The sequence below is a fragment of the Pagrus pagrus genome, assembly GCF_965226575.1.
Source record: "Pagrus pagrus genome assembly, chromosome: 22".
NCBI classification, from domain to species: Eukaryota; Metazoa; Chordata; class Actinopteri; order Spariformes; family Sparidae; genus Pagrus; species Pagrus pagrus.
The window spans coordinates 1480373-1505859 of record NC_140204.1 but is presented as its reverse complement, the minus strand read 5'-3'; the positions used below and the strand labels follow the sequence as shown (position 1 = coordinate 1505859).

General features: G+C 41.4%; 4 protein-coding genes across 6 annotated transcripts in view; 2 read left to right on the top strand and 2 right to left on the bottom strand.

Annotated features, from left to right (window-relative positions):
- Positions 1 to 680: 680 nt before the first annotated feature.
- On the top strand, positions 681 to 9226 carry cfi (complement factor I). Of its 2 annotated transcripts, none has more exons than XM_084344386.1 (20): positions 681 to 841; positions 2567 to 2635; positions 3418 to 3492; positions 3809 to 3844; positions 4088 to 4242; positions 4868 to 5024; positions 5374 to 5434; positions 5527 to 5683; positions 5807 to 5997; positions 6203 to 6310; positions 6394 to 6516; positions 6806 to 6841; positions 7038 to 7058; positions 7232 to 7374; positions 7501 to 7604; positions 7907 to 8011; positions 8109 to 8284; positions 8494 to 8598; positions 8675 to 8823; positions 9013 to 9226. In XM_084344386.1, exons 1-20 carry the CDS (start codon positions 782 to 784, stop codon positions 9079 to 9081), a joined length of 2100 nt encoding a protein of 699 aa, XP_084200512.1. In that variant the 5' UTR covers positions 681 to 781; the 3' UTR covers positions 9082 to 9226. The 2 variants fall into 2 exon arrangements, with proteins under 2 accessions (XP_084200512.1, XP_084200511.1); XM_084344385.1 differs by having other exon boundaries at positions 2564 to 2635.
- Positions 9227 to 9544: 318 nt separating this feature from the next.
- On the bottom strand, positions 9545 to 13216 carry LOC311251613 (calcium uniporter protein, mitochondrial-like). Its single transcript, XM_084344110.1, has 9 exons — positions 12984 to 13216; positions 11861 to 11921; positions 11166 to 11333; positions 10926 to 11030; positions 10634 to 10791; positions 10370 to 10476; positions 10193 to 10289; positions 9791 to 9907; positions 9545 to 9702 (listed from the first exon to the last, which is right to left on the bottom strand). Exons 1-9 carry the CDS (start codon positions 13053 to 13055, stop codon positions 9637 to 9639), a joined length of 951 nt encoding a protein of 316 aa, XP_084200236.1. The 5' UTR covers positions 13056 to 13216; the 3' UTR covers positions 9545 to 9636.
- A 1883-nt stretch (positions 13217 to 15099) lies between these two features.
- On the bottom strand, positions 15100 to 17002 carry LOC311251514 (ribonuclease inhibitor-like). The gene is made up of 5 exons (XM_084343973.1): positions 16923 to 17002; positions 16590 to 16763; positions 16117 to 16289; positions 15968 to 16008; positions 15100 to 15464 (listed from the first exon to the last, which is right to left on the bottom strand). The coding sequence occupies exons 1-3, from the start codon at positions 16991 to 16993 to the stop codon at positions 16235 to 16237; spliced, it is 300 nt and encodes a 99-aa protein (XP_084200099.1). The 5' UTR covers positions 16994 to 17002; the 3' UTR covers positions 15100 to 15464; positions 15968 to 16008; positions 16117 to 16234.
- Positions 17003 to 22711: 5709 nt separating this feature from the next.
- The window catches only part of LOC311251441 (dickkopf-related protein 2-like), a 3779-nt gene continuing 1003 nt past the window's right edge, over positions 22712 to 25487 (top strand). Inside the window, exons 1-5 of one of the 2 annotated variants that reach the window (XM_084343846.1) lie at positions 22712 to 22783; positions 23259 to 23438; positions 23571 to 23727; positions 24292 to 24420; positions 24757 to 25487. The exon at positions 24757 to 25487 is cut by the window's right edge and continues 1003 nt beyond it. In XM_084343846.1, the coding sequence (XP_084199972.1) occupies positions 23271 to 23438; positions 23571 to 23727; positions 24292 to 24420; positions 24757 to 25157 (855 nt within the window). In that variant the 5' untranslated portion in view covers positions 22712 to 22783; positions 23259 to 23270 and the 3' untranslated portion in view covers positions 25158 to 25487. Of the gene's footprint in view, positions 22784 to 23258; positions 23439 to 23570; positions 23728 to 24291; positions 24427 to 24756 lie in introns of both variants that reach the window. The other variant, XM_084343845.1, reaches the window with a different exon arrangement.

Sequence of the window (25487 nt, the reverse complement as noted above, 5' to 3'; positions counted from 1 at the left end):
GCAGAAGTGTTGACTTGTTGTATCAGGAGAAGCACAAGTATTAGTAATAACTTGATGATGGCTCCACTCAGTGTGTCCGTTAACCATGAAAGTGTGAGATCATTATATCGTGATATTGTATGAGCGTCTTTTCCTGGTTTTAAAAGCTGCTTTACAGTAAAGTGATGTCATTTTCTGAACTTACCAGACTGTTCATTTGTTCTAATACTTGTCTTTACACACTGATTCATCATCATGTCCACATTACTGATGATTATTGATCCGAAATGTAAATACATTTAATCTTGAGGCAGCTGAATAGATTTCTGCCATGACTGATTTTATATTCACACCTGTTTTTACTACTGTGACATCTGAAAAACTGTTGCTCACAGAAGGCAACGAACTCCCCAGGTCGGGTTCAAACCACGACCTTCAGCACCGCACCGTCGTGCTGCCTCGATGTTTGTGTTTGTGTGATTACTGGAATCTGGGTTTTCCCACATGTACCTATACACCCCTCCCCCCCCACAGTAAATGATGCTGTGTGTGCACAATGATCTGCAGTGTGTGTGTGTGTGTGTCTGTGTGTGTGTGTGTGTCCACATTGACAGGACAAGCTAATGATTTATTGATGGCATCATCAGTGGACAGTCGGTCCCTGTCAGTCAGAGTAACTGTCTCTCTGGCTGCAGCTGATTTATTATCGAGTCAGAGTCATTTTGTTGCTCTTTGAAAAGAGGAAAACCTTTTCTGAAGAAGCTGAGCTGTCGAGGAAACCGACCTGTTTGCGTTTGTCAAGATGAGATCAGCAGGAGTTTCTCTTTTCGTGCTGTTTCTTCTCATTGTTTCCTCTGAAACGGTGAGTTAAGTCATTTTGTCTTATTTTTTTCAGAGTTTAAACATTCAGTCACTTTTTTTTTCTGTGTTTTATCACTTGTATTGAGTCGGATATCCCACCATGTATTTCTGTTCTGCAGGACAAAGGTCATGTGTAGAATTGTACTGCATTGTTATAGTTCAGCTATGGTGTTGAATTTAAAGTATTTTGTGCTCAAGAATATAGTATTTTATTGTAAAGCGGAGCATGAAGAGATACTATTGTTCCAACTATGATGGAGTATAGTTGGTGTGACGACACCATTTTTGTGGGAGTCTCTCTATTTTTGTCCCGCTGTGCTTCCAATCAGTAATTTCTCCCGTTCATCTCCTGTCTCAAATAGAAGTTGCCCAAAATACTAACAATACAATTTTCAAGTGAGCTATTTAGATTAAAATGCTCGGGAATAGAAATGGTCTGTGAGGCTGGACTAAGGGAAATTCAGACTCACTTTAGCTCTGCGTAATCAAACAGTTCCCTCATTCATTTCTCAGCACTCAGAAATTGCAACAGGAGTTTATTGGACTCCTCAACAAATTTTTTTTTTTTTTAATCATCCATTTACACAATTTTGTTTTTGTGAGTAGCACGAAGGAAAACAGCTATCATTTCATTGCATAGCCCTATGTTATATAATGATAAGTAAGTTGAATCTTAAGCTTGAACATCACTCATAATATATGAAACCACCGTGCTGTTTTGATGTCTCGTTGACTTTCAAACTCATGGATCTGTCACACAAACTCGGCTTCCTGCATCCAGTGCGTCTCACTGGAACCTCCACAAACAAAGCCCCTTGTTTTGTTTTAACCCAGGGCTGTGTTCAGTCTGAACCACCAACAGTTTTAGGTAAGAAGACCTCAGAGATATAGATGAGATTTGAAGGTTTTAGAGGTCAGATATGTAAAAGTGTGCCAACTCAAACAAACACTGGGGCCAACACAGGAGCGACGCCATTTCTGTTTTGGGTGGCAGCGACAACTCAAACAGCAGCAATGAGTTGCAGTAAAATGGACAAATACCAGCTTGCAAGAAATAACAGTCTAGACATTTAGACGTTAAAGCATGGATACATTTCTTTCCAGAGCATTGGGTCACAGGACAAGAAAGACTTGATTATGGATATTGCCTGCAGTTTTAGGGAACTGGATCTAACCACTGACTTGACTTATCAAAACTGAGATTAGAACAACTTGCCATAAAAGACTTTTATGGAGGAGTCATGGCAGCCATGACGGGTTTGAGCTTTGCTTCATTTAGCTGGAGAAAGTTAAGAACCATCCAATCATTGACATCATTAATGACTGTAAATCACCCTGGTTATTTGGTTTTATCCCAGTTTGTTGACACGACACAAGAAATGAATGCATTGAGTTTCTAATTGAATCTTAAACAACACAATAAGTTATGTAAATGTTTCAACTGAATTATTATTCTGTCATGAAGTCATTTATGAAAAACAAGTGCTGAATTTAGGAAGCAAGAAGTACAACAATGGATATAAAGATGTGTATCATCTGCATAGAATGTCAGCTGGAGCCAGCCAGAGCTGTAGATGATGTGCTTAACCATGTTCTGTTTCATCCTCTTTAATTCATTTTTAACTTGTTGGTATGGTAACTAATTCAAACTTGTGTGACACAATCAACAAATAAAGTTACTTACTTTTTTGTTATTAACTGTATTGCATTTTAATGGCTCTAGCAGCAGTCAAGTAATCCCGGTGGATCACCCCAAGTGGAACAAAAGTTTGTGACTGACTACCACCTCCCACAGGTAACTAATTGAAACGTTCATGACACAATTGATTAATAACATCAAATATGTCAAGTAATACTTTCATTTTCTTTTTCTATCCTAGTAATTGAACAAATTAAATAATGAAAAAACAACTGCTGAATTTAACAAGCAACGATTACTAAAGGAGATATAAAGATACGTATCATGTGCGTAGAACTTCAACAGGAGACAGCCAGAGCTTTACATGATGAGCTTTACCATGTTGTATTACCGTAAATGACCAAATAATAGCCGGGGCGTTTATTTGTTTCAATCACTTAACAGACCACGCGTTTATTTGGGACCAGGCGTTTAATTCCTTCTGGGCAATAGTTGTATGTCTTCTGCAAGTGAAGTTGTTGCGGCGGAGGAAACGATTTAGCCAACCAGCACTCATGGCAAACTCCTCATCTCTGCTGTCACTCACGGTGGCGTACATTTGTTTCGCCATCGCCCTGATCATTTTGCGGGACACTCTCTCATGGCGATCATCAGTGTGATATTGACTGCCAGAAAGCAATCACAATGCATGATAACGGCAAAGAAGAAAAACGTGCAGTGTCAGTGGTCACGTCTTCTTCCTCGATTTTTAAAAAAATAAATTAGACTCGGCATTTATTTGGAACCAGCGGTTATTTATCAAAATATACACCTGCACCCGGCGTTTAAAGGGGACCCTGCGGTTAATTGAAACCTGGCTATTATTTGGTGATTTACGGTATATGTATATCCTGTTCTCTTAGGTTTGTAACCTCATTACATGTTAATTGCTCCTTCAGTGGTCAGGTAATAAGGATTCATCATCTACAGACAAGCAGGGAACAGAGCCAACAACCAAACCTTCCACCCCTCAGGTAACTGATTCAAACCAACATGATGCAATCACATTTATATGATACAATCAATAAATAACACTAGATATAAAGTTATGTATCATCTGTGTACAACTTAAACAGGACATGGCCATAGCTGTGCATGATGTGCTGTTCTATCCTGTTCTATTGATTTGTAACTGTAATGATGGTAACAAATTCGAACTTACATGACACAATCAATAAATAAAATTAAATGTCTCAATCCTGCAAATCATGAAAAACAACTGCATAACCCTGTTCTGTTTGATCCTGTTCTAGCTTTTAGTAACTTTATTACATTTTAATTACTCCACAGGACCAAGAGTCAACAGCCAAACCCCCCAGCCTTCAGGTAACTGATTTAAACTTACATGAAACAATCACTGAAGAAAATGAATGTGTCATTTACATTTTATTTTTCTGTCATGAAGTGATTTATCAAAAGAACTAAAGTAGTAGCTTCTTAGAGATATAAATTTGTGAATCATCTGTGCAGCACTTTAACAGGAGACAGCCAGAGCTATAGATGATGATTAACTATATTCTTTTCTATCCTCTTCTATTCATTTTTTAAATTACATTTCAAATGCTCCAGCCGTCGTCAGGTAATGAGGATGGATTATTTCCGGATGATCAGAAAACCGAGCCAACATCCCAGCCCACCACCCCTACGGTCAACAGCTCTGCTCCCACAACCCCTGAAACACTTACAGATGAGTTTTTGGGTCCACAGGAGTGTCGGGACAAGAAGTAAGTGTCATCGATTGGCTGGGCTTTTGACTTTCTCTATGGTCTGTTATGTTTGTATTTCCCTTTTTGCATTCTTCCATTCTTTTTAACTTACGATTGCCACTGGTCTGTCGGTAATCAACAATTAGGCTACCGTGTCTGAAATAAACAATGTAATTGGTTTCTGTTCACTATAATGAAGATAGTGAAGATGCTACTGTTCATTCCCTGAGCAACAGACTGCATTCCTAACCAACCAGTAGTATCCATTATGGCTTTTTTCCCCAGCTGACACAGAAACTCGGGTTGTGTTTGCGTGGAGCAGTTAACTTTTTACATGACAATCAAAGGAAGTTTATTTAAGAGTTGTTTTTAGGGGGTTATGACGACCACTAGGTGGTGGGAAAACTATGGCAACCCCTGTGTTTACTTTGTCGATTAAAAAACTCACAAATCGAAATAAGCATAAAAGAACTTGTCAAGGAGAAAATGCTGCTAAAGGTTAAATGCTGAGAAGTTCCCAACTAATCAACTGACCCAAAGAAGACGTCTAAGTCTTACAGTCTCTAAAGTTCATGTGTTTTCTTTGCTCATCGTAATGATCTGTGTTAGTTATTTGTGTGCTCTGTCTTTTAACATTTATCAGGTTTACTCGTGCATCATGTGATCTGGTGTTTTGTCCTCCATGGGAGCGTTGCATTGGAGGACTTTGCTCCTGTAAAACACCCTACCTGTGTCCTGTTTTTGAGAATGGGGCTGCAGTTTGTGGGCGGGACAATAGAAACTACCGCTCCTACTGCCAGGTAACACCTGTATGAGGTTGGGTATCGAGGGCGGGTCTTGAACTGGAACCAGTTACAGAAATAGGAATCGGGAATATGTTGTAGATTTATAGTTTTCTAAGCTGTTGCAGAAAAATGTAGGACCTTCTGATTTTTAATCTGTATCTCCCATCAAAAATCACAACCATTGAAAAAATAAATGAATAAAAGACTGAATTTGAATCAGAATTCGAAAACCTTAGTGAGACTTGTAGACCTGGCTGATTTCAAGAGTAAAACCCTATCACGAGAGTACAATAGTGAATGTAAATGGTTTGGGATATTAAAATTGCACCAAGAAGGCATCACATTTTTGAAATCTGTTTTCTAGGTGATGGCTCTTTCATGTCGGACCAGGAAACCTGTCATGTCCCACTTTGGGAATTGCAGAGGTTCGCTCTCTCAGACACATTCAGTGCCTTGTATCGCCACTGAGTTATTCCCTCATGTCGTTAATGTTACCTTTATCTCGCTCTCATTACAGACAGTCAACCAAAGTTCAGTAGTTCAATAGACCCAGAAACGGGAGTGGTGAAGGTCTTCGTTCCTGATGATAATGGTGGGGAGGAGCTTCTGGTGTGTCAGAAGACTTGGAACATGGCAGCTGCTAACGTGGCCTGCAAGGAGGATGGGAATGCACTGTGAGAGAAGATATATTTACCTAATGCATGTTTAAAACATGGTGTACTGGCATGTACAACAAACATGGTGTGTGTGTGTGTGTGTGTGTGTGTGTGTGTGTGTGTGTGTGTGTGTGCCTACAGTGGTGCAATGGCTACTCATTCCATTCAATTCGAAGACCTGCCAGACAAGCAATCTGCGACGTTCCCACGCAGCTGTGTTAACGTCCGTTGCCAAGGCTATGAGACTTCTCTTGCTGAGTGTGTAATCTACAACAAGATCTTGATTGGCACTAAGAAGATCGCTACAGCAACCTGTTATGAGGCACCGAATGGTTAGTATGAAGTGATTCTGCTCAATCATTCTCAATCTGGCCCAAGAGTTGGCCACGGCCACAATATCTCGCTACATCTGGCAACATATCTGTGATTGGCCAACCTGAGCGCACTGACTCCTCGACTATGAATGGGTACATCTTGAGGACTTGTGTATTTTGCTCTACTTCGCTCCAGTATCGGCTTTTTTTGTCTGTTTTTCAGACACGATGTGTGGCTTCAAATGTGTAAATGGCAAGTGTGTGTCTCTGGAGCAGACTTGTGATGGAGTCGACGATTGTGGCGACCGCAGTGACGAGATGTGCTGCAAAGGTAAACCAAACACGCACACGTAAACAGATTTGATACCCTTGTATGTCCCATTTTTCACAATGTAAATATTGTGTGTTCATCAGCATGCAGGGAAGGAGCTTTCCGCTGCAGGACCGGCGTGTGTGTGCCTAAAGATGCACTCGGCGACAAACAGATCGACTGTCTGGATGGCGAGGATGAATCACTGAAACACATTAAAGGCAACAGTGAGCGAAACAGACGCTTTGAAATCAGTTTACCCCAACATCATTTACTTCCACTCAATTTTGTAATTCCCTGACACTAACTTTTATGAGGGTTTCAGTTTCTTGCCCCTAAAAAATATCCCAGATGCAAACTCTGCCATCTTACGTTTGTGAAGCCCAAACCTATGCAGTAGTGTTTGGGAGCTGGAGTCAACTAAGTTAATCCAGACAGAGAAAAAGTCTTCCAAGGCAGACTTCATAGTAAAAGTGACTAAATGACTTCAGTTTGTCACATTTCCATTTTCCACAGGGCGAGAGCAGGTGCCCCGACATCTCAGAATTTCAGGTAAGTGTTGTGAGTTCAACCTCAGATGCTGAGCCCGATCCAGCCCACCAGAACAGATATGAACTGTGGCCCAAGTTTAGGCCAGTTCTGGTTTATTCCATGTGGTGCGTGGGCGGGCCATATCTGGGCCACACCAATTTTTTGGCAGTGTTGTTGTTGTTTTTGCCGATAATGACATGTTTTTTCTTTATTTCAGATCGCATCTCCCCAAAAGAAGGTATGTTGCCTCACTTAAAGCATAGTAGATTCAGAAGTGGTAACGTACTCACTAACAGTCTTGTTAATGATGTAGGTCATATAGAGGCATCTATATTAAATTCAAACTGCGTCATAACCAGTTTAAAGTTCCTTATCATGTCGTCATCAACCACTCTGTGCATGTGTGCGTAGAAACGGCCAACACCAGAGAGTATTTGGAGTCCAAGTTTGAGTGTGGGATTGCTAATATGAGCATCGTTGATGATGAGGACGTGGAAGAGCGAGGACGGGGCGGCCGATTCAAGAGAGTGGTGGGGGGAATCCCTGCAAAACCGGTCAGTTATGTTACCACCACTATCATCAATATCGTTTCTTATATCACTCCCCAAATACATTTCAGCTTTCAAAGGGCAGAAGGGCAGAAAATATCGGGAAAGCAATGGTTTCTGTGATTTCTCCAGACTCAGATCCAGTGGCAAATCGCTCTAGAGGACAACAGGAAGATAGACTGTGGAGGAGCTTACATCGGAGGATGTTGGGTACTCACTGCTGCTCACTGCGTCAGGTGGGTTGAGTGTCTAACAGAAGCATTAAACTCATTATAGTTATTTATTTCTTTATTAGTCAAAATCAAGTGCTGAGGTGGACAAACAGCCTATTCAAAAAGCAAAATACATTAAATTACCTAAACTTGCATCATTTTCCCGGTTAGACTTTTGAAAACCATTTCAAACTATTCATTATCAATCACTCTTTGGTTGTTGTTGGCCTTAGGGCCGGCATAGAAGCTCCTAACTGGTCAAATGAGCTGTCAATGAAGGTGGTCATGTTAAGTTGCAATAGTCTCTCACTCGTGTCTCTTTACAGGCCCAACCCGTCTGCATTCATGGTGAAGTTTTCTTTGTGGAAGAAGTCCTCCGCTCAGGACACGACTGACATTGTTCCTGTTAAAAACATCCAGATCCACCCCAAGTATCTACCTATCCATTTATCTGTCTGAATGATTACCGTCATTTCACACGAACGTCAGACAGAACTGAATGGCAACAGACTGTCACCTGTCCTGCAGGTACAACGCCAGCAGTTATGAGAACGACATCGCTCTGGTGCAGCTGGAGAAGCTTCCCTTCAGGGAGAAGTGTTTGGAGGACAACCCGGCCGTCAGACCCGTCTGTGTTCCCTGGTCCACTGAGCTCTTCAAACCCAACCACACCTGCAGCATCTCTGGATGGGGAAGAACCGCAGGTATGTGCAGCTTTGTGTGTTCATTTAGGATAAGTCATACTACCATTGTTCATGTGTCCGTGGCTGTTTTTTCATGTTTTTATACGTGAATTTTTGTGTCATTCTGAGCTGAATAAAACCAAAAGTAAAATTATACGTATATTTACACATATGTAATATATGGGTCGACCAATTATTGTGTGTAAACATATTGACGACTCTGTTCACAGAGGGTAAAGCGTCCCAGGTGCTGCTCTGGGCCAATGTTTCCCTCATCGGCAACTGTGTGAACTTCTACAGAGACCGCTTCAAAGAGGACGGCATGCTTTGTGCAGGTGGGTGTGTACTGTATGTGGTTCATGAGCTATATAAACAGTGTATGCTAATGTGTGTGTGTGTGTGTGTGTGCAGGTGATCTGGAAGGCAAAGTGGACTCCTGTCAGGGGGACAGTGGAGGTCCTCTGGTCTGTGAGGATGAACTTGGTGTTTCTTACCTGTGGGGCATCGTGAGCTGGGGAGAGAAGTGTGGTCAGCCAGGGTTCCCCGGGGTTTACACACAGGTAACATATACACTATTATCTGTTAGATACATACATACAGAGAAAATGCATATATACACAAGAATTTAGCTCTGATTTGATTCAACCACTTTCTCTGACATCAGTCTCATCATAAACAGTTTCCTGTTTGATACATAATGTCACCATGAACACAATATTATTATGTGACTCTGACCTCTTCTCTGTCAGGTTGCTCATTACTTTGAGTGGATCAGACTTCATACAGGTTGGCCCGCAGTCACCAAGTTCAACTCCTGATGAGGCGAACACACGAACTCTGAATGTTTAAGAGCTGAATGTTTTCATTTTAAAAAAGATGACAAACTTTAAATAGCCTGTTATTTGTTTACTGATCTGTATTAAAATATCACTTTGTGTCCAATACAAATTCAATAAAACATATTTTTTCTTTGACACCTGAAGCAGTCCCATTGTCTGGCATCTTTTTAGCTGAGGGTCACAATCTACATTATTTATATTTGACTGAGTAGATGAGACATCGAAAGATAATTCAGTACATTGTGTGTAGACGTATGAAAATCCTGTCAGCACATTCTCACACTGCAACCTGTTAATCACGTTTTATCGTAACATCGAATGAATTGTATCTATCTCTTTATTTGCTACATGAAATTGTGGACTCGTAATGCTTAAAAATACATTCTGGTTTTTGAATATACTTGACAAACAGAAAATACAGAGAGATGATGCAGACGCAGGATGACAACTTGAAAAAGTTTTTTATTTCATCGAAACGACAAAAAATTGTGCAAAAATTACATTTAGTGTCACAAAAAGAAATGAAGTCAGATCTCAGGAGGCTCTTTGATCCACCGGCAGCTGAATGGTGCTCCTCAACCTCCTGAGCTCATCGTCGACCTGTGCAAACACAGCGTCACCTGTGTTAATGAAGCTGCGAGACGCTGAACGTAAACTCAACTCTCACTGAAGTGTTTCTGTTCCTCACCTGTGACAGCTCGTCTTTGAGCTCGTTGTATTTCTGAACGTTGAATTTCTGTTGAGACGCTTTCTTGTGGAAGAAATTAAGAAACTGACGATCCCTCGCGTCAGGAAGGATTAAATCCTACACACACACACACACACACACACACACACACAAATCCTTGTTTTAATCACTGTTCGGACTTTACAGAGACGTTAATCTGCTGCAGTCTTCACCCTAAAATCAAACCATTTACTGTGGGCTTCTGGTTTTGGGACCCCACAAATGTAGAAATACAAGACACAAATATTCAAATATTTATCTAAAACAAACCAAATTCTAACCTTCACTCTACACACCACGAGGACCACACTACAAACCTAAAATATAAACCATTCCTCACAAAGACCGGCAACACACACACACCTGTTTGGTGAGCATGTAGTAGGCGAAGAAGATCATGCTGCTGGTGCAGGAGATGAAGTAGGTGACCGGCTCCATGACGTCCCAGGCAAACACATACCTGCAACACAACAACACACATGACCACAGGACACCTGAGTGCAGCAAACTGTGTGTTTCAGGTTTGTGTGTGTCAATTACCAGGTGAGGTAACCCAGGAAGCCCCCCTGCAGAGACAGGTAGGCAAGCCCCACCCACCCCAGGGCCACGGCCCGTTTCTCCGCATCCATCGCCATCTTGATTCTCACCTGCACAAAAACACACAAAAACATAAAAACATTCATATATTGGACACATTGTATGTCAAGTATCCACTTGATATCTGTATGAACCAACCAGAGACAAGCAACAACCAGAGACAAGCAACAACCAGAGACAAGCAACAACCAGAGACAAGCAACCAACCGTCTCCAGCGGCTCCAGCTGCTGTCTGAGCTGCTCCTGTCGGATCATCAGCTCGGTGTGTTTGAGGTGCTGCTGCTGAGGAAGAGTCAGAGCCGAGTGAAGAAGGTGGACCACGTACTTCATATCGTCCAGACCCAACACGTGTTCGTGAGACGAGCCTGACGGACACAGAATGACATGTTGGTGACGTAATGTTCCTTTAAATCGTTTAGCGTTAAACACTTGTTGTTACTTGTAAAGTTCAATAGAAGACACAGAGTTACACTCAGAGTGACCCGGCTGGTTGTTGTACCTTGTCCAAGAGAAACGATGTTGTGTGTGACGTCATTGATGACCAGCTGAAAGTCTTTATTTAAAACAGTTTCCATGAAGGTGCATGAAGAGATTCTCTGTCCGTCTGAGAAGGAGATAAAGTCCAGTTCAATCAAAAGGTTTTAGGGTTCGGGTCAGAATATGGTTCCAGTTCTGGTGTGGGCTGAAGAACGTGGTCCTCACAAGTGAAGCAGCACATGTACGTGTGTTTGTGTGCTACCTTCATTGAGCAGGGTGGCGGTGTGCACCCCGGGGTCTTTGGCTGTGATGTCACTCAGGAGGTCGCCCACTGTGGTCAACATGGGCGTCAGAGTGAAGCGACTCTGCTGACCCGAAGGGAGGCGCACAGAGAGGACCGGGCGACCGAGGCTGTAATGAATAGACACATCTGAGAGAGAGAGAGGAATAACACGTAAGATATCATGCCCTCTGTACGTCACTTGTCCTGAGCGCTTTGAGAATTTAAAAAATATGCTTTGGTTTTATGAAACTGACACATTTTCAAAGGGAGTCTGGGGACAAAGAAGTAGCCTATACTGGTTACTGGTTAGTGTATTTGTAAAATGTGACATGTTTAGATCAATAAAATGTTTCTTCTTTCATAAATTGAGTGTAAATGGTGAAATCAGTGTAAACAGTGTGTTCAAACAGCTGCTAAATGTTGGCAGGTAAGACTTTAGCACTTTAGACACAGAAGCAGACAGGCTGGTACAGCCATGCTGCCACAAACTGACACTTTGTACAAGGAAACAAACAACTTACTGTTTTCATTTAATGCTGAATTTACAAGAAGGAGACAATGATTCAGAGTCTGTCAGAGACAGTTTCACTATGTTACAAAGTCTGTTTTAACTCAACAACTCTTAAAATCACTACATTTGTTAAGGGAGTCTGGTGATGTTGGAAACAGTTTACCTTTAGATGGAGGTCGACTGCTGTAACTGGACCCGACACAGGTAGACCAGACTGGACTTGACTGAGAGAGAAGAACAAATGATTATTGTGTGTTTCCTGTCACCATCTTTGATTTTGTACCAAAACATTCAGCAACAAGAACAAACCTTTCAGCCGGCTTTTGTTTGTGAATGCACAATTGTGTATTGCGTAATCATCTGTGTTAAAAAGGTGCGGTTGGCGAGAGAGAGGATGTGTGTTGTGCAGCTACATGTCATAACAGATCACACACACACACACACACACACACACTTGGCTCATACTAACAGTAGTACCGGTCGTAACAGAACTAGAACTAGCAGTAAATCTATGGACACAATTTAAATAAATGGCTAAATTCACAAACAATAATACTTAAAATACATCAATCAATTAATAAACTATCACAAACATTTTTTTCCCTTTGTATTACTAAATCTTTGTTTTAACATTTTATTATTCATTTATTTATTTAGAAATGTATTCACGCAGATTATTTTCCCTTTTTGCAAGATAACACAAATAACAAAAAAAAAAAATTTGAATTTTTGAATTCATTTTTGAATTGCAAAATGGAAAATAATCTGGCAATAAATATGTAAATAAAAAATATGATTAAATTAATATATTTTTAAATTCAGGAGGCATAAATACACAGCTAAATATATAGAGAAGGATGTGAAATCAGTTTACATCACATTTTATGAATCAATTAATGCTTACATTTATTTTTTTATATATATATATTTTTTGGTGCATTTATTGATCCTCTGAGTTAGTTCTTTATTTATTTTTCTGGCAGTTTAAGTCCTCCATACAAACTGGCATTTTGCCGGTAGTTGTTGTGCAAAGTACTAAAAAGCGGTTGCATCATGTAGTATTAGTACACAGTCAGTAGTAGTTGTGTAAAAACGTTAGTTATTGATAGATAACTACATCTGTAACAGTTAAAGCAACTTTGTTATTCTTGAGACAAAACTGGTGAAGAATCAGTAAAAATGAACGTGGCTGTAAACTGTGACAGAAGCAGCTCCATGTCCTCACACTTCTACTTTAAACATGTAACGAGTCCCAGAGCTGCTAAACTTTCACATGTTAAACTCACTGTGTAGATTCGCAGTCTCGCAGGTCGAGAGCAGCAGGAACTGATCCTGCAGAGAAATCTGGAGGCGAACATGATGAGATGGTCGACTGACGGAGAGCTGAGCTGAAGCTTCTTTTAGGGAGGAATGTGTGAAATGTTTGAGGCGAGCAGAAACAGGTTTGAAGGCAGGAAGAGGGGCAGAGGCGTTAACCCTCTCCTGACTGACTGAGCTCACATTTCAGCTGGAAACAGTTTGTTCTCGGGCAGGAAGTCCTTCACCACACAGGAAGTGATGATTCACACGAGCCATGAAGTGTCTCAGAACAAGTTACAGGATATTAAAGACAAAATGCTCTGAAGGAAAATAAAAATAGGTTTTATCTCTTCATTTCCACGGCACACATGTAAGTTTGAGCATTTTCCCTCTGTTTTTGTTTTAGGTTTTAACTAAATCCTTAAACATTTGGTTTAAAGATGTAAAAAAAAAAAAAAGTTGCATTTCCTGTTTGTTTCCTGCTGGTGTCATTCTTCACTCTGAACTCCTGTGAATAAAGAAGTAAAACGGTAACATTCAGGGTCTGTTCTGGGAATAAGAAACATGATTTAAATTACGTCAACATTTTTAACAATAACTAAAAATGCAGCTTTTCTCAACGGTTGTCTTTTGGTTATCTCTGTATGTCTCGTTAAGGATGATGGAAAACAAAAAACAATCTAACTATGACATTTTATATTGAATATTTCTATTTTTTAAAGCTTTAATAAGCCACACCCACTTCAATCAATTACCAAAGTCATGCCTCGACTGAGTCATGGGTCCAGCATGCCTGTTCCCAAATACAGCCTGACGATACCTACCAAGGTTTATGATGATTGGACATCCTTAATAAACATTCCTGCTAAGCCCCGCCCATTCACAGGTGATTGGTGTTCGTTTGCTGCTCGCTCCCATTGGCTAGTTAGCTCAGTTAGCAGTGCATCTAGTGGTCCAGACCAGGAGCTCAGAGTCCCAGAGGAGTGATGGTGTTCACACCGTACACAGGCGACATTCAGTCAAACAAAAATTTCTTCACAATCTGTTAAAATCTTCATTAATTTTTGAATGTTTTCAACTGAAATTGAGAGTTAAAATACAAAAAGTAGATGTCACTTTACTGTTTTTTAAATTTAAGCCATTAGCAAAAGTTCCATCGAGCAGACCTTCATGGTCCAGAGCACATTGAGCTGGATTTGTTTCCAATTTCACATCAATCGAACGTATGACTGTTCAAAAATGTGATTTTTGAGCCTTGATTACAGCGCCACCATCTGGCCAATTAAACTCATATTTTTTTGGAAGCATTTGCACATAATTTCCAGTTACTGTGCTGAGCTTAATATTTTCTAACTCATTAAGCAATTTGAGCTTTTAATTCTATTTTTTCATAAAGAAAAAATAGAATTAAATGATTAAATAAAAATAGAAATAATAAAAAACAAAAACAAAAATAAGGGTTCTGCCCCTTCTGCACTGGTAGATTTACATGGGAGCTGTAAACATTTTTATACAGTAGGACTATGTCAAAGTTTCTGTTTTCAAACTTTGTAAAAATCGTGATGGTTTCAGTTTCTAATATCTACGGCAGTAGTGGAGCCGATGTGTTTTGGATTTTTATTTATTTATTGAGATTTTAGGACTCTCTGGTGCTGTACTTGCACACAGCAGTGCTTTGCGCTGAATGCTAAAATGCTGATTTGAAGTTTGAAGTTTAACGTTTACCATGTTTGAATGCTAACCGTTATTAAATAGCATCCATTTAATACCTGTTGAGACATTTCACTCAAAACCACAAATGTTGGCCTCATGGTGGCGCTAGAGGAAAAGTCACAGGAGAAGTCATTAAAGTCTGATGGATCCATCCTGAGGGGACCATGAATGTCTGGACCAGGTTTCATGACAATCCATTGATTGGTTGTTGAGATATTTCAGTCTGAAGTTCGACAGATGTATCATCGCTACTATCACCTCATATTCAACATTTTTTAAGTGTTCAGGGACAGAAAATGTTCCGGTTTTGTTTTTTTGTGGTCTAAAAACACACAGATACGTTCATTATGAAAAGTATTACTATAAATATAAGCCATATCACGCACAAAGTACAATGGGAGTCTAATGCTTGTTTTAATCAAAGTATGTTGACCTTTCTCATAAGTCCAAAGTCCAAACCAGTCGTATTGCTTGATTTTATTCACAATCCACATTTTAAGATGAACCAGGCGGACTGAAGGCACCAAAATGTGTCCTTCTTTTGTCCGAAGATTCAGGAAGTATCTGATGTGTCCTTTACAGTCTTTACTTTTCCACATACACACTGCTTTTCAATCATCTGTTCAACGTCTTTCTTTTTAAAACTTTTCCAGAAGCTGACACAGAAATGGGACTCTCAGAGGACTGTTAGGGTCTTCAGTCTTCGGCGTGGACTTACGATCAGCAGACAGCAGCTTCACTCCTGATTCCTGCAGCTTCAGAAAACACAGAAAGTCATTAGCATGGACAGCACAGAGCTGTAAGTTCAATAATATGAATAGATTGAGAGCAGTTTTGAATATGATAGTATCTCAAATTTAGGATCAAATTGTCACAATGTGACTGCTGCTTCAACCGACACCTACAAAGCAAAAAATCAGATGTGACATGAAATGACGCACACACTGGCCTGTGCCATCTTTGATCATTGTTTGTGGAACGTATAGTTCCCATGATGCTTTAGTGGATGGATGAGTTATGCTGTTGTGTTTTGTCTTAACTCAATATTTGTTTATGTTTTGCCAAATTGTCCCCAGCAGCACTTCCTGTGTACAATGTACCGAGGGGTCTACAGACAACTATCACTGGATTACTTTGATACTGAAGAGAACTTAAAAATATGATTTTTAGGTAAGTTCTTAAGTGTCTTTTTTGAAGACTCTCTAAGTGGATTTATGGACGAGTTGACAGGGTAAAGGACTGAGAGCTCGATACTCACATCTTGAAAAGTTGTTAACTGCATTCAAGGTTTATTTCACCCTGTAAAGATCAGCACAACAAGAAATTATCACGGGAAACATCTACATGATCTGTCGGTCACCTCTGACCACAGTGATAAAAACTTGAACATGGATATTGACCACTGACCTGAGAGTCTCCAGTCTAAAGTATGGACTCTCCAGTCCAGCAAATAGCAATTTCACTCCTGAGTCATCCAGATTGTTGTTCCTCAGGTCCAGCTCTCTCAGATGGGAGGGGTTGGCCTTCAGCGCTGAGGCCAAAAACCACAGGTGCCCTCTGACAAACTGCAGAAACTCAGTCTGAACAAAGAACAAAACATGTAGTTAGACGAGACAGACTTTTATAAAATATCTCACAATTGACAATTCAGTAGTATAAAAACACAATTTAACAATATTAACCTCTTTATAATGAATAATGTTGACGTTTTTAATTATAAGAACACATTCGAAACATGATGGGTGGCTTAAGTGGATTAGGTAGCAACTAGTAAAGTCACTGCCTCCTTTGATCTCAGAATTAAACATTCCTTCATCGTAACTAATACGAAATTATCACAAACTACAAGTAAAAGAGCAGGTATATGTCTCGTGTCTAACCTCAGTGTCTCCAATCTACAGTGTGGACCCCTCAAGCCAGCAGACAGCAGCTTCACTCCTGAGTTCTGCAGCTTGTTATAACTCAGGTCCAGCTCTCTCAGATAGGAGGGGTTGGACTTCAGAACCGGGACCAGAGAAGAACAGCTGATCTTTGACAAACTGCAGTACCTTAAACTAAGTGCAAAACACAAACAAACAGTTTTTGGTCACTAAAATAAGAAATTAAGAAGATGTTTTAACCTTAGTGAAGGTGTCCTCTGTCTTATATGTTCTCTAAGTACAACATGCAGCATAATCTTCTTGATATTTGTTCACAAAATTTGAATTTCTGACCTGAGAGTCTCCAGTCTACAGTATGGACTCTTCATGCCAACAGACAGCAGCTCCACTCCTGAGTCCTGCATTTTGTTGTTACTCAGGTCGAGCTCTCTCAAATTGGAGGACTTAGATTTCAGAGCTGAGCCCAGAGAAGAACAGCAGCTCTCAGATAGCCAGCAGTCACTTAACCTGAAAGACGGACAAAAGAAAAGGATGTAGCTAACAAGTCAACAAGCCTTATTCAACAAGAATGCAGAGAGACTCTACCAAGAACAGGAGGGTTTGACGCTGAACTGTCTCTACAATCTCATTTCTGAGTGTCCGTGAGACATAAACATTTTCAGGTTTTACTGCAATCCCATCCGTCCTTAAACTGGTATTAGAAGGCAAAATGTTGCACAGTTTGGACTGAGTGGTCCGAATCAGACACTAAACGGCAGTCACCACAACTGAAGCAAATGTGGGAGCTGAGCCCCCCGTAAAGGGCACTATGAAATTAATGAAATCCAGAAGCACTGAGTCGAAAGCAATTGGACCAGGTCTAGATTCTTGATTACAAGAACTGCTGCACAGATGTATTTACATAAACTTCACAAATACCTTAAGATAAACATTACTCATAACACAGAACTAATTAAATGATGCTGTCTGACCTGAGAGTCTCCAGTCTATAAGCTGGACCCTCCAGTCCAGCAGCCAGCAGCCTCACTCCTGAGTCCTGCAGCTTGGTGTTACTCAGGTCCAGGTCTCTCAGATGGGAGGGGTTGGACCTCAGAGTCAAGGCCAAGACTTGACAGTGAGTCTCAAGAAGTCGACCACAGGAAAGCCTGCAGATTTAATGGAAAATTTGGGATTGAGTGTTAGTGTAGCAAATTATTTTGGTAAGAACTCAAATAATTGGTGTCCTATAGAAGCAGAAAGACAGAAAGACTTTCCTTAAAACTCTAGATTGCATAGTTACATAGTTATTTTTCTCATACCAATATTTCCTTTTCCTTGACATCTACACTAAAGGTCTCAGTATGCTTCAAACACAGCACTCATCGATTGTCTATCAGAATCTGAAACAACCTTTCCAACTGCAAAACTGAGGGGAAATGTTGATCAGACGTTCAGGTTCCTCTCAGGATGAGCCAATGGCTTTGACGACCCACATAGTGCCACCATCAGGTCAAAATGTAATATGTCCCAATCCCTTAAAAAACTAATTACATTCTCATCAGCCTCCACGCTACGTAAACAGACTGTGGCCGGTGGTCTGGATCTCTTTTCATGTTTCATGGTTTGGGTTTTTGGTTTGGTTATTTCCTGTTTTATTTTGAAGTTCTCTCCTCATGTGTCACGTTTTGCTTTCCACTTCCTCCCTTTGTCCTTTCCTCACCTTTCTTCCTGTTCACCTGTGTTTCATGTGCCGATTAGTCCCTGATTATTTTAGCCTTTAAGTCTTCGTTGCTGTCATGCGTCTCCTGGTTTCCTGTTGTTTTTCCCCACATCAGTCACGTGTTGTCTTTGGTTTTTAATTTACTTTGTATTTTCATACTTCTTTAGTTGTCTGATTTGGCCCTACTAGTTTTGTGTTTTGTTGCCATTATCATCTTTATGAGAAAGAGAGATTCTGGTTTTAACAGAGTTTTGATCAGAAGTAAGATAATTACTGTGTTTTAGCGTTGAGGGACGTATAGTGGGATGTGAGTGTTGGACATTTACAAATCCATCTTTAAACCCAAAAGTTACTCAGAACTTTTTTTTAGAACTTTTACAGCAATATTTCACAATGAATTCAACTTATGTGATCATTCGAAGTCTGACTTGTACTTATTCATTGTCAAACGCTACCAGAGCTGCTCAACCTGAACTGAACTAAACCAGCACTGTTACTGAACTTTTCCCCTCATGGGTGATAAGAGCAGCATCGGATCATCTGACTGCTCGTTTCCTGACTCGTTGTTGTAACATCCTTCACATTACATTGATGCTTTTAGTGACAGTGTGTGTAATTTTAAGTTCTCAGTGGTTTTAACTAAAGTTGTTTCAGAAAACATTTACTGCAGCTTCACTCCTGTTTACAGTAAGTTAAATTCAAAGACCTACCTCTCATGTTAAACTCCAAACCACCACAGCTGCTTCTGTTGTCTTTTCTCTCTTCACACTCGGTTGCTCGTGCTAAAACCGAAACTTTATGTGGCTTCCTTCTCAGAAGAGACTCAGCCCCCGTCCTGTTTCAACCCCCACACGAGGAGAGAGATGAACATCAACCTGTTACAGCTTCCGGAGGAGACGAGCGTGGTTTCAAGACAACGACGTCCTGAGTGGTTAGAGAGAGTTTCACATGCAGTCGTTCACTGTTTCTTCTCACGACTTCAACTTCACAATGTGTCAGCGAGAAATACTCTACTCGTCACTTTACTGCATCTGTTAAAGAGTAACTAGTTACTTTTTGATTCAAGGCATTGTGAACATATGATCCAGTTTTACAGATTAATCTACCAAAAGTAAAGAAGATACATTTAAACTCCAACAACTACATTAATGTACCGCTTACACATTAAAACAGATACATTTCATACGTGTACATTTAAACAAGTACTGTACTAAAGTACAATTTTGAGGTATTTGTACTTCATAATTTCCTTTTCCCAGTGTTGTTAAAAGTACCTGGAAGTTATACAAGTAAAAGTATTAAAGTATTTGATATTAAATGTGTTTATCACAAGTAAAAGTTAATGGTACATATATTTACATGGATGTAGACTTATTATCAGAATCTGTTTGTTTCATAAGATTATTGATTCAATAAATTGATTTCAAAATACTCTCTTTTGGCTCTGATGCAACATGTAATCTGAAAATTAACTAGTAACTAAAGTGGAGTGGAAGTATAAAGTAACAGAAAATGGAAATATTCAAGTGCAAACAGCTTAAAGCTGTACTTCAGTACAGTACTTGAGTAAATGTACTTAGTTACATTGCATCATTGATAAGCAGTAGCAGCATTATTATTAAAAAATAAACACAAAGATATGGTGTTAAAATACACACAGTAGAGTAAAAACTACAATATTTGTCTCCAAAATGTAGTGAAGTGGAAGTATTTGTACTTGTAATGGAGTATTTTTATACTGTAGTATTTAAAGGAGGCCTCACAAACACGTCATCAGCTGTTCAGTCTGAAGCAGGAAGGACTCAAACTCCCAGCATGCATCTGTTCCTCTGTGACTGTCAGCAGGAACATAAAGAACAGCTGCATCTCCACCTGTGGCCTCAGGGTGGTGCTGTGGGCCTGCCAGTCACACACACACACACACACACACACACACACACACACACACAAACACACACACACACACACACACACACACACACACACACTTAGACACACAGAGTAATGAATGAAACAGCCAGCAGATACTGTGTGTGTGTGTGTGTGTGTGTGTGTGTGTGTGTGTGTGTGTGTGTGTGTGTGTGTGTGTGTGTGATATCAGATATCAGATCAGATACTTTAAGACTTTTACTCGAGTACTCTTCATATGGGAGACTTTAACTTTTACCAAAGTAATATTTTAACACCACATTTTTACTTTTACTCGAGTACGACTGTTGGATACTGTTTACAACACTGGGAAAAGTAAATAATCGAGTACAAGTACCTCAAATTGTACTTACTGTAAGTACAGTACTTGAGTAAATGTACAGTGTACATACAGTGTGTACTTAATGAAGCGTTAAAGTTCTGCTGTTTACATTTCAGACTTTGTGGTGACTTTACTCATAAAATACCAACGTTCGTCCTTCTTATCTTTTCTTTTCTGTCTTTTTGTTCATTTTTCCATCTTTTCTTTTGTCTCTCCGTCTGTTTCACACTCGCCGCCCTCGTCTGCCTGATGCTGTTTGAAATAAAGAGCTTTATTTCCTTTTCTTGAATTAAAAAGATAACGAGGGATCACTGGTGACATCACTCACACAGCTGCAGGTGAGCCGAACATTACAGGTGCATCTTCAGTCTGTGTGTGTGTGTGTGTGTGTGTGTGTGTGTGTGTGTGTGTGTGTGTGTGTGTGTGTGTGTGTGTGTGTGTGTGTGTTATCTGTCAGCTCTGATTGTATCAGCACAATTAAAACACACAAACACACGCAGGTGTCGTCGTGTCGTGAGTGTGTAAAAGGTTAAAGTTGCTGACTGAAAGGTCGTCAGTTTAATTGTCATCAAGATAGAAGAATATGTAAAGAGTGTGTGTGTGTGTGTGTGTGTGTGTGTGTGTGTTGTGCAGGATGGAAATGATCTGAGCAGACTGTTGAACAGACTCATTAACTTGTCCACTGACTTCAGGATTAACATCATTTAACATTTAGGCCCAAAGTGCTGAGTTGACAAATCCAGACAGCCTCCATCTTGTGTCGTTCTGTTGTTGTTGTGTTGTTGTGTTGTTGTGTGTCGACCGACGCCGGATATTATTCACAGGAAGTCGGATCATCTCCGTCTGTGAGTGTGGCGACCAAAACAGGTGTTTTAAGCCAAAACTCTGATGATTTCTGACCCATTTCTGATATTTATTTATCTATAAATAAACTAAACTAAACATGTAAACATCAACAACAACATGAAGCTTGGGTGAAGTGCTCCAGCAGAACAGAAGTGACCAGTGACAACACTTTGAAATGCAAAGAAGAAGTCCTCACCATCAGAAACAAGCATTGAGACGAACAACCTTGAAACCGGGGTGATGGCTGGTGAGCCGGGATGTCTGATACCGCTCCCACCCAGCCGACATCCTGGAGTCCAGACCCAAACAGAACCAGGTCTCAGGGTCTGGAGGTTGTGGTGGAGGAAGTCCAGCAGGAGAACAAAGAAAGCTGGAGGTGAAGATAATCTGTCAGGGATCCGTCTGCACCTCCACCGATCCATCATAACCACTGTGGACTGTAACTGAGTACAAATACTCAAGTACTGCACTGTGTGGTACTTTATATTTATACTTTACTGCATTTCAGAGAGAAATTGTACCTTTTTATGTTTATTTCACAGCTGGCAAAACATTTTACACACAAAAGTGTTTGGCTCATAAATATTTCAGGTTTACAGATGAAACCATGTGAAGTGAAACACAGTGACCTCCTGAACATCAGGAGATGTTTGGAAATGAATCTGTAAAATAAATCAAGACACTTCAGCTCCATGTTGCTGCTAAAACTGAAGTATTTGTACTTTTATCTGACATTTTTAAGTTAAAGATCTGAGTACTTCTTCCATAGCTGATGATTTCAGATGAAACATGTTTACATGCAAAACTCCATACAGAAAGAAGCATCTTTCCCCCCTCGGCCCTCGGGCCTGTTCCACATGCTAATTGAAATGTTTTGAAGAGCCAGCTCAGTGTTTGTGCTTCCTCAGTGTTTTAAACATGTGTTCCTGTTTGGACCGGACCAGAACATCCACTGCAGGACCGTTTCAGTCAAACAACAACTGAAAACAATATAAATAAAGTCGCCTGTTTTTTAATGGGAGTTTTGTATTGCGATCACTTGAAGACATTTTCAGTTAAACAGCAGCAGACATCTTTCTCCCCCCCCCTCCTCCTCCCCCCTCTCTGTATCGATGGCTGAGGGGGGGCGCGCGGGTATCGATGTGTGCGCGGGAGAGGTGGGGGGCGCGTGTCCGGGGTTGTGGGCGTGCCGCGGATCGCGCGTGGGACTGGAGGCAGCCTATAAAGTGGATCAGGGTCCGGGTTCAGCTCACCTGTGAGAACTCCTGCAGCTGAAGCATCACCTGAGCGGAGGCTGCGGACCGGGACCAGGACCAGGACCAGGACCGAACACAACGAACCGGATTAATCTGAGACCGTCAGGAATATTTAGACTGTGACACAGGACAGGAGCTCCAGGTGAGACGTGTTTACATGTGCTGTGTTTGACTGAAAGCTTCATTTATTTTAAAGTTGAGAGTCTGTGGTGACGTTTCAGAACTTGTTCTGGTCCGCTCCAGCTTCAGCTTCAGCTCCAGCTTCAGCTTCAGCTCCAGCTTCAGCAACAACACAGACTCTAGATGAAGTGTGAACCAGCCGGATTATTTATGTGATCTGAGCTGTTGTGAAAAGTTACAAAAGTTGTGTTTGTTTTTCTAAAAATGTGTTAAAAGTAAAAATGTACAGGGAAGCAGCAGTGAAGCGTGTTTTTGGAAGTAATAGAGTATTTATAGAGTATTTATAGTGTATTTATAGAATACTTATAGAGTACTTATAGAGTATTTACAGAGTACTTATAGAGTACTTACAGAGTACTTATAGAGTATTTACAGAGTACTTATAGAGTATTTACAGAGTATTTATAGAGTATTTACAGAGTACTTTTGCCCCTCAGGGTTTTGCCATCATGACGCAGTTGGTGCTGATGGTGAGTCTGGCGCTCGTGCTGCTGCTGGCGCGTTCCCGCGGCGGGGAGGCGCGCGTCCGTCTGAACTCCATCAGAACGGTGATCCTGAGGGAGGGGCACGCGCTGCCACTGAACAGGAGCACGTGGGAGCCGAGCGTGGACCTGACGGTGAGTGTGTGTGTGTGTGTGTGTGTGTGTGTGTGTGTGACGTCATGCGTTCTGTCCGTTCGAACGCACGTTATCGTTACGTTGTGTCAGAGTCGCGTTCTGAACCTGCGCATGCTCCGTGTGTCCCCGCAGCTCTACCAGTGCATGAGCGACCTGGAGTGCAGCGAGGGCAGCTACTGCCACGCCCCCACCAAAGGCCCCGCCCACTCGCGATGTCAGACCTGCCGCAGGAGGAAGAGGCGTTGCCATAGGGACGGCATGTGTTGCCCGGGCAACCGCTGCAGCCACAGTAAGATTAGCCTTTAGCTTTGAATGTAGCATGTTTGTGATTTTGCAGTGTTGTCCAACACAAACTAAATATGTCGCGTTTTATTGTTTCATTTCTCTGAGTCGCTCGTGTTGCAACTATTTTCCTTTATTTTATGACTGATACATCTGATTGTATCTAATAATCATTTTAATTGTATTCATTTAGTCAGAATAAATTCACTCAGTGTCTCAACATTTTTATTTTCACAATCTTGAACCGGTCTCTCATCATTTTGATGTTTTATTTAATACAAATTTAAAATGTTCAAACTTTATGTGTTTTAGCTACAAACCTGACGATCCTCCTTCCTGTCAGACAGCATGGGAGCACTTTATAACAACAATACAAACATGAAACATTTATTAATAAATTGTAAAGTTTTATAACCCATTAATGAATGATGTTAATTATAACGTGTGACAGACAGCGTCCAGTGCTTGGCGTCCATCTTGTGATCATGCAGCTGTTTTCCTGAAGGTCTACAGAGAAACGTCGCAGAACGATGGTTGTTAACGCTCTCTGGTTCGTCTCTTTGTCCTCCAGACGTCTGTGTTCCTGACGAGGACAGTTTTGTGTCTCAGAGGATCCCGGACTCAGACGGAGGAATGAGTCCTCTGTCCAAGAAGAAAGGATGGAGGAAGAGAGGGAAGATGGAGGTCAAGGCGGCCTCAGGTAAAGGTGAGCGTTGCTGTTGTGTTCTCCTGGTTTTAAAGGCTCGTCCCAGTAAAATGATGTCATCAAATCCACATTAATGATTATTGATCAGACGTCTCATGTAGTCAGAGTCATCTCTTGTTGAACTATTGATATTTGATTTCGAGCTTTAGAGACGATTTCAAAACACGGAGATATATCGTGTATCGTCATGTAGTTATGGTGATTCCTCACTCTCGACCTGTGGCGTCCCTCAGGGCTCCTCTCCAGATATTTGCCTATAATTTGGACAGGTAAATGTAAACGCATCGTCTTCGTCTGCTTCCACTGATCAGCTCTCGTCTCTGTTTCCAGGTCAGGTCGGAGATCCCTGCCTTCGCTCCTCAGACTGTTCGGACAGTTTGTGCTGCGCTCGTCACTTCTGGACTCGCATCTGCAAGCCGGTGTTGCGGGAGGGACAGGTTTGCACGCGACACCGCCGGAAGGGGAACCACGGCCTGGAGCTGTTCCAGCGCTGCCCCTGCGGTGACGGACTCGGCTGCCGAACGCTGCGAGAGCCCGGCGCCCATCAGCCGCCATCGCCGTCGTCTTCGTCGTCACTGCTGGCGGCGGCGGCAAAGTCCAAGTTCGCAGCGTCCTCTTCCTCGTCTCGCCACTCCTCCCCTCACACTTCACTGCTGTCTTCGTCCTCAAAGTCGTCGTCATCATCGTCTGCGGCGGCAAAGACGAGACTTCACGTGTGCCAGAAAAACTAAAAAGGGACAAAGGGACAAACGGACAAACGGACGGACTGAAAGGAAATAACTTCCCGTCTCTGCCAATGATCGACCCCGGAGGGACGAGAGGCGGAGGAAGAAGAGAGCGAGACAAACGGAGGGAGCGGTGAACCACCGACCTGTTCACACCTGTGAATACCTGCTGCAAACTGTCCCAGTGTCTCCATGCTAATTAGCTTCCTGTCAGGCTGCATTCACACACTAACTGGATGTGAAACTCTTTGTGCTTCAGATCTGGTTTCCTCTCGGCCGTCTAGACGAGCAGAAACCGCTTTGAAATCCGGTTTGACCCCAATTTACACCGGCGTT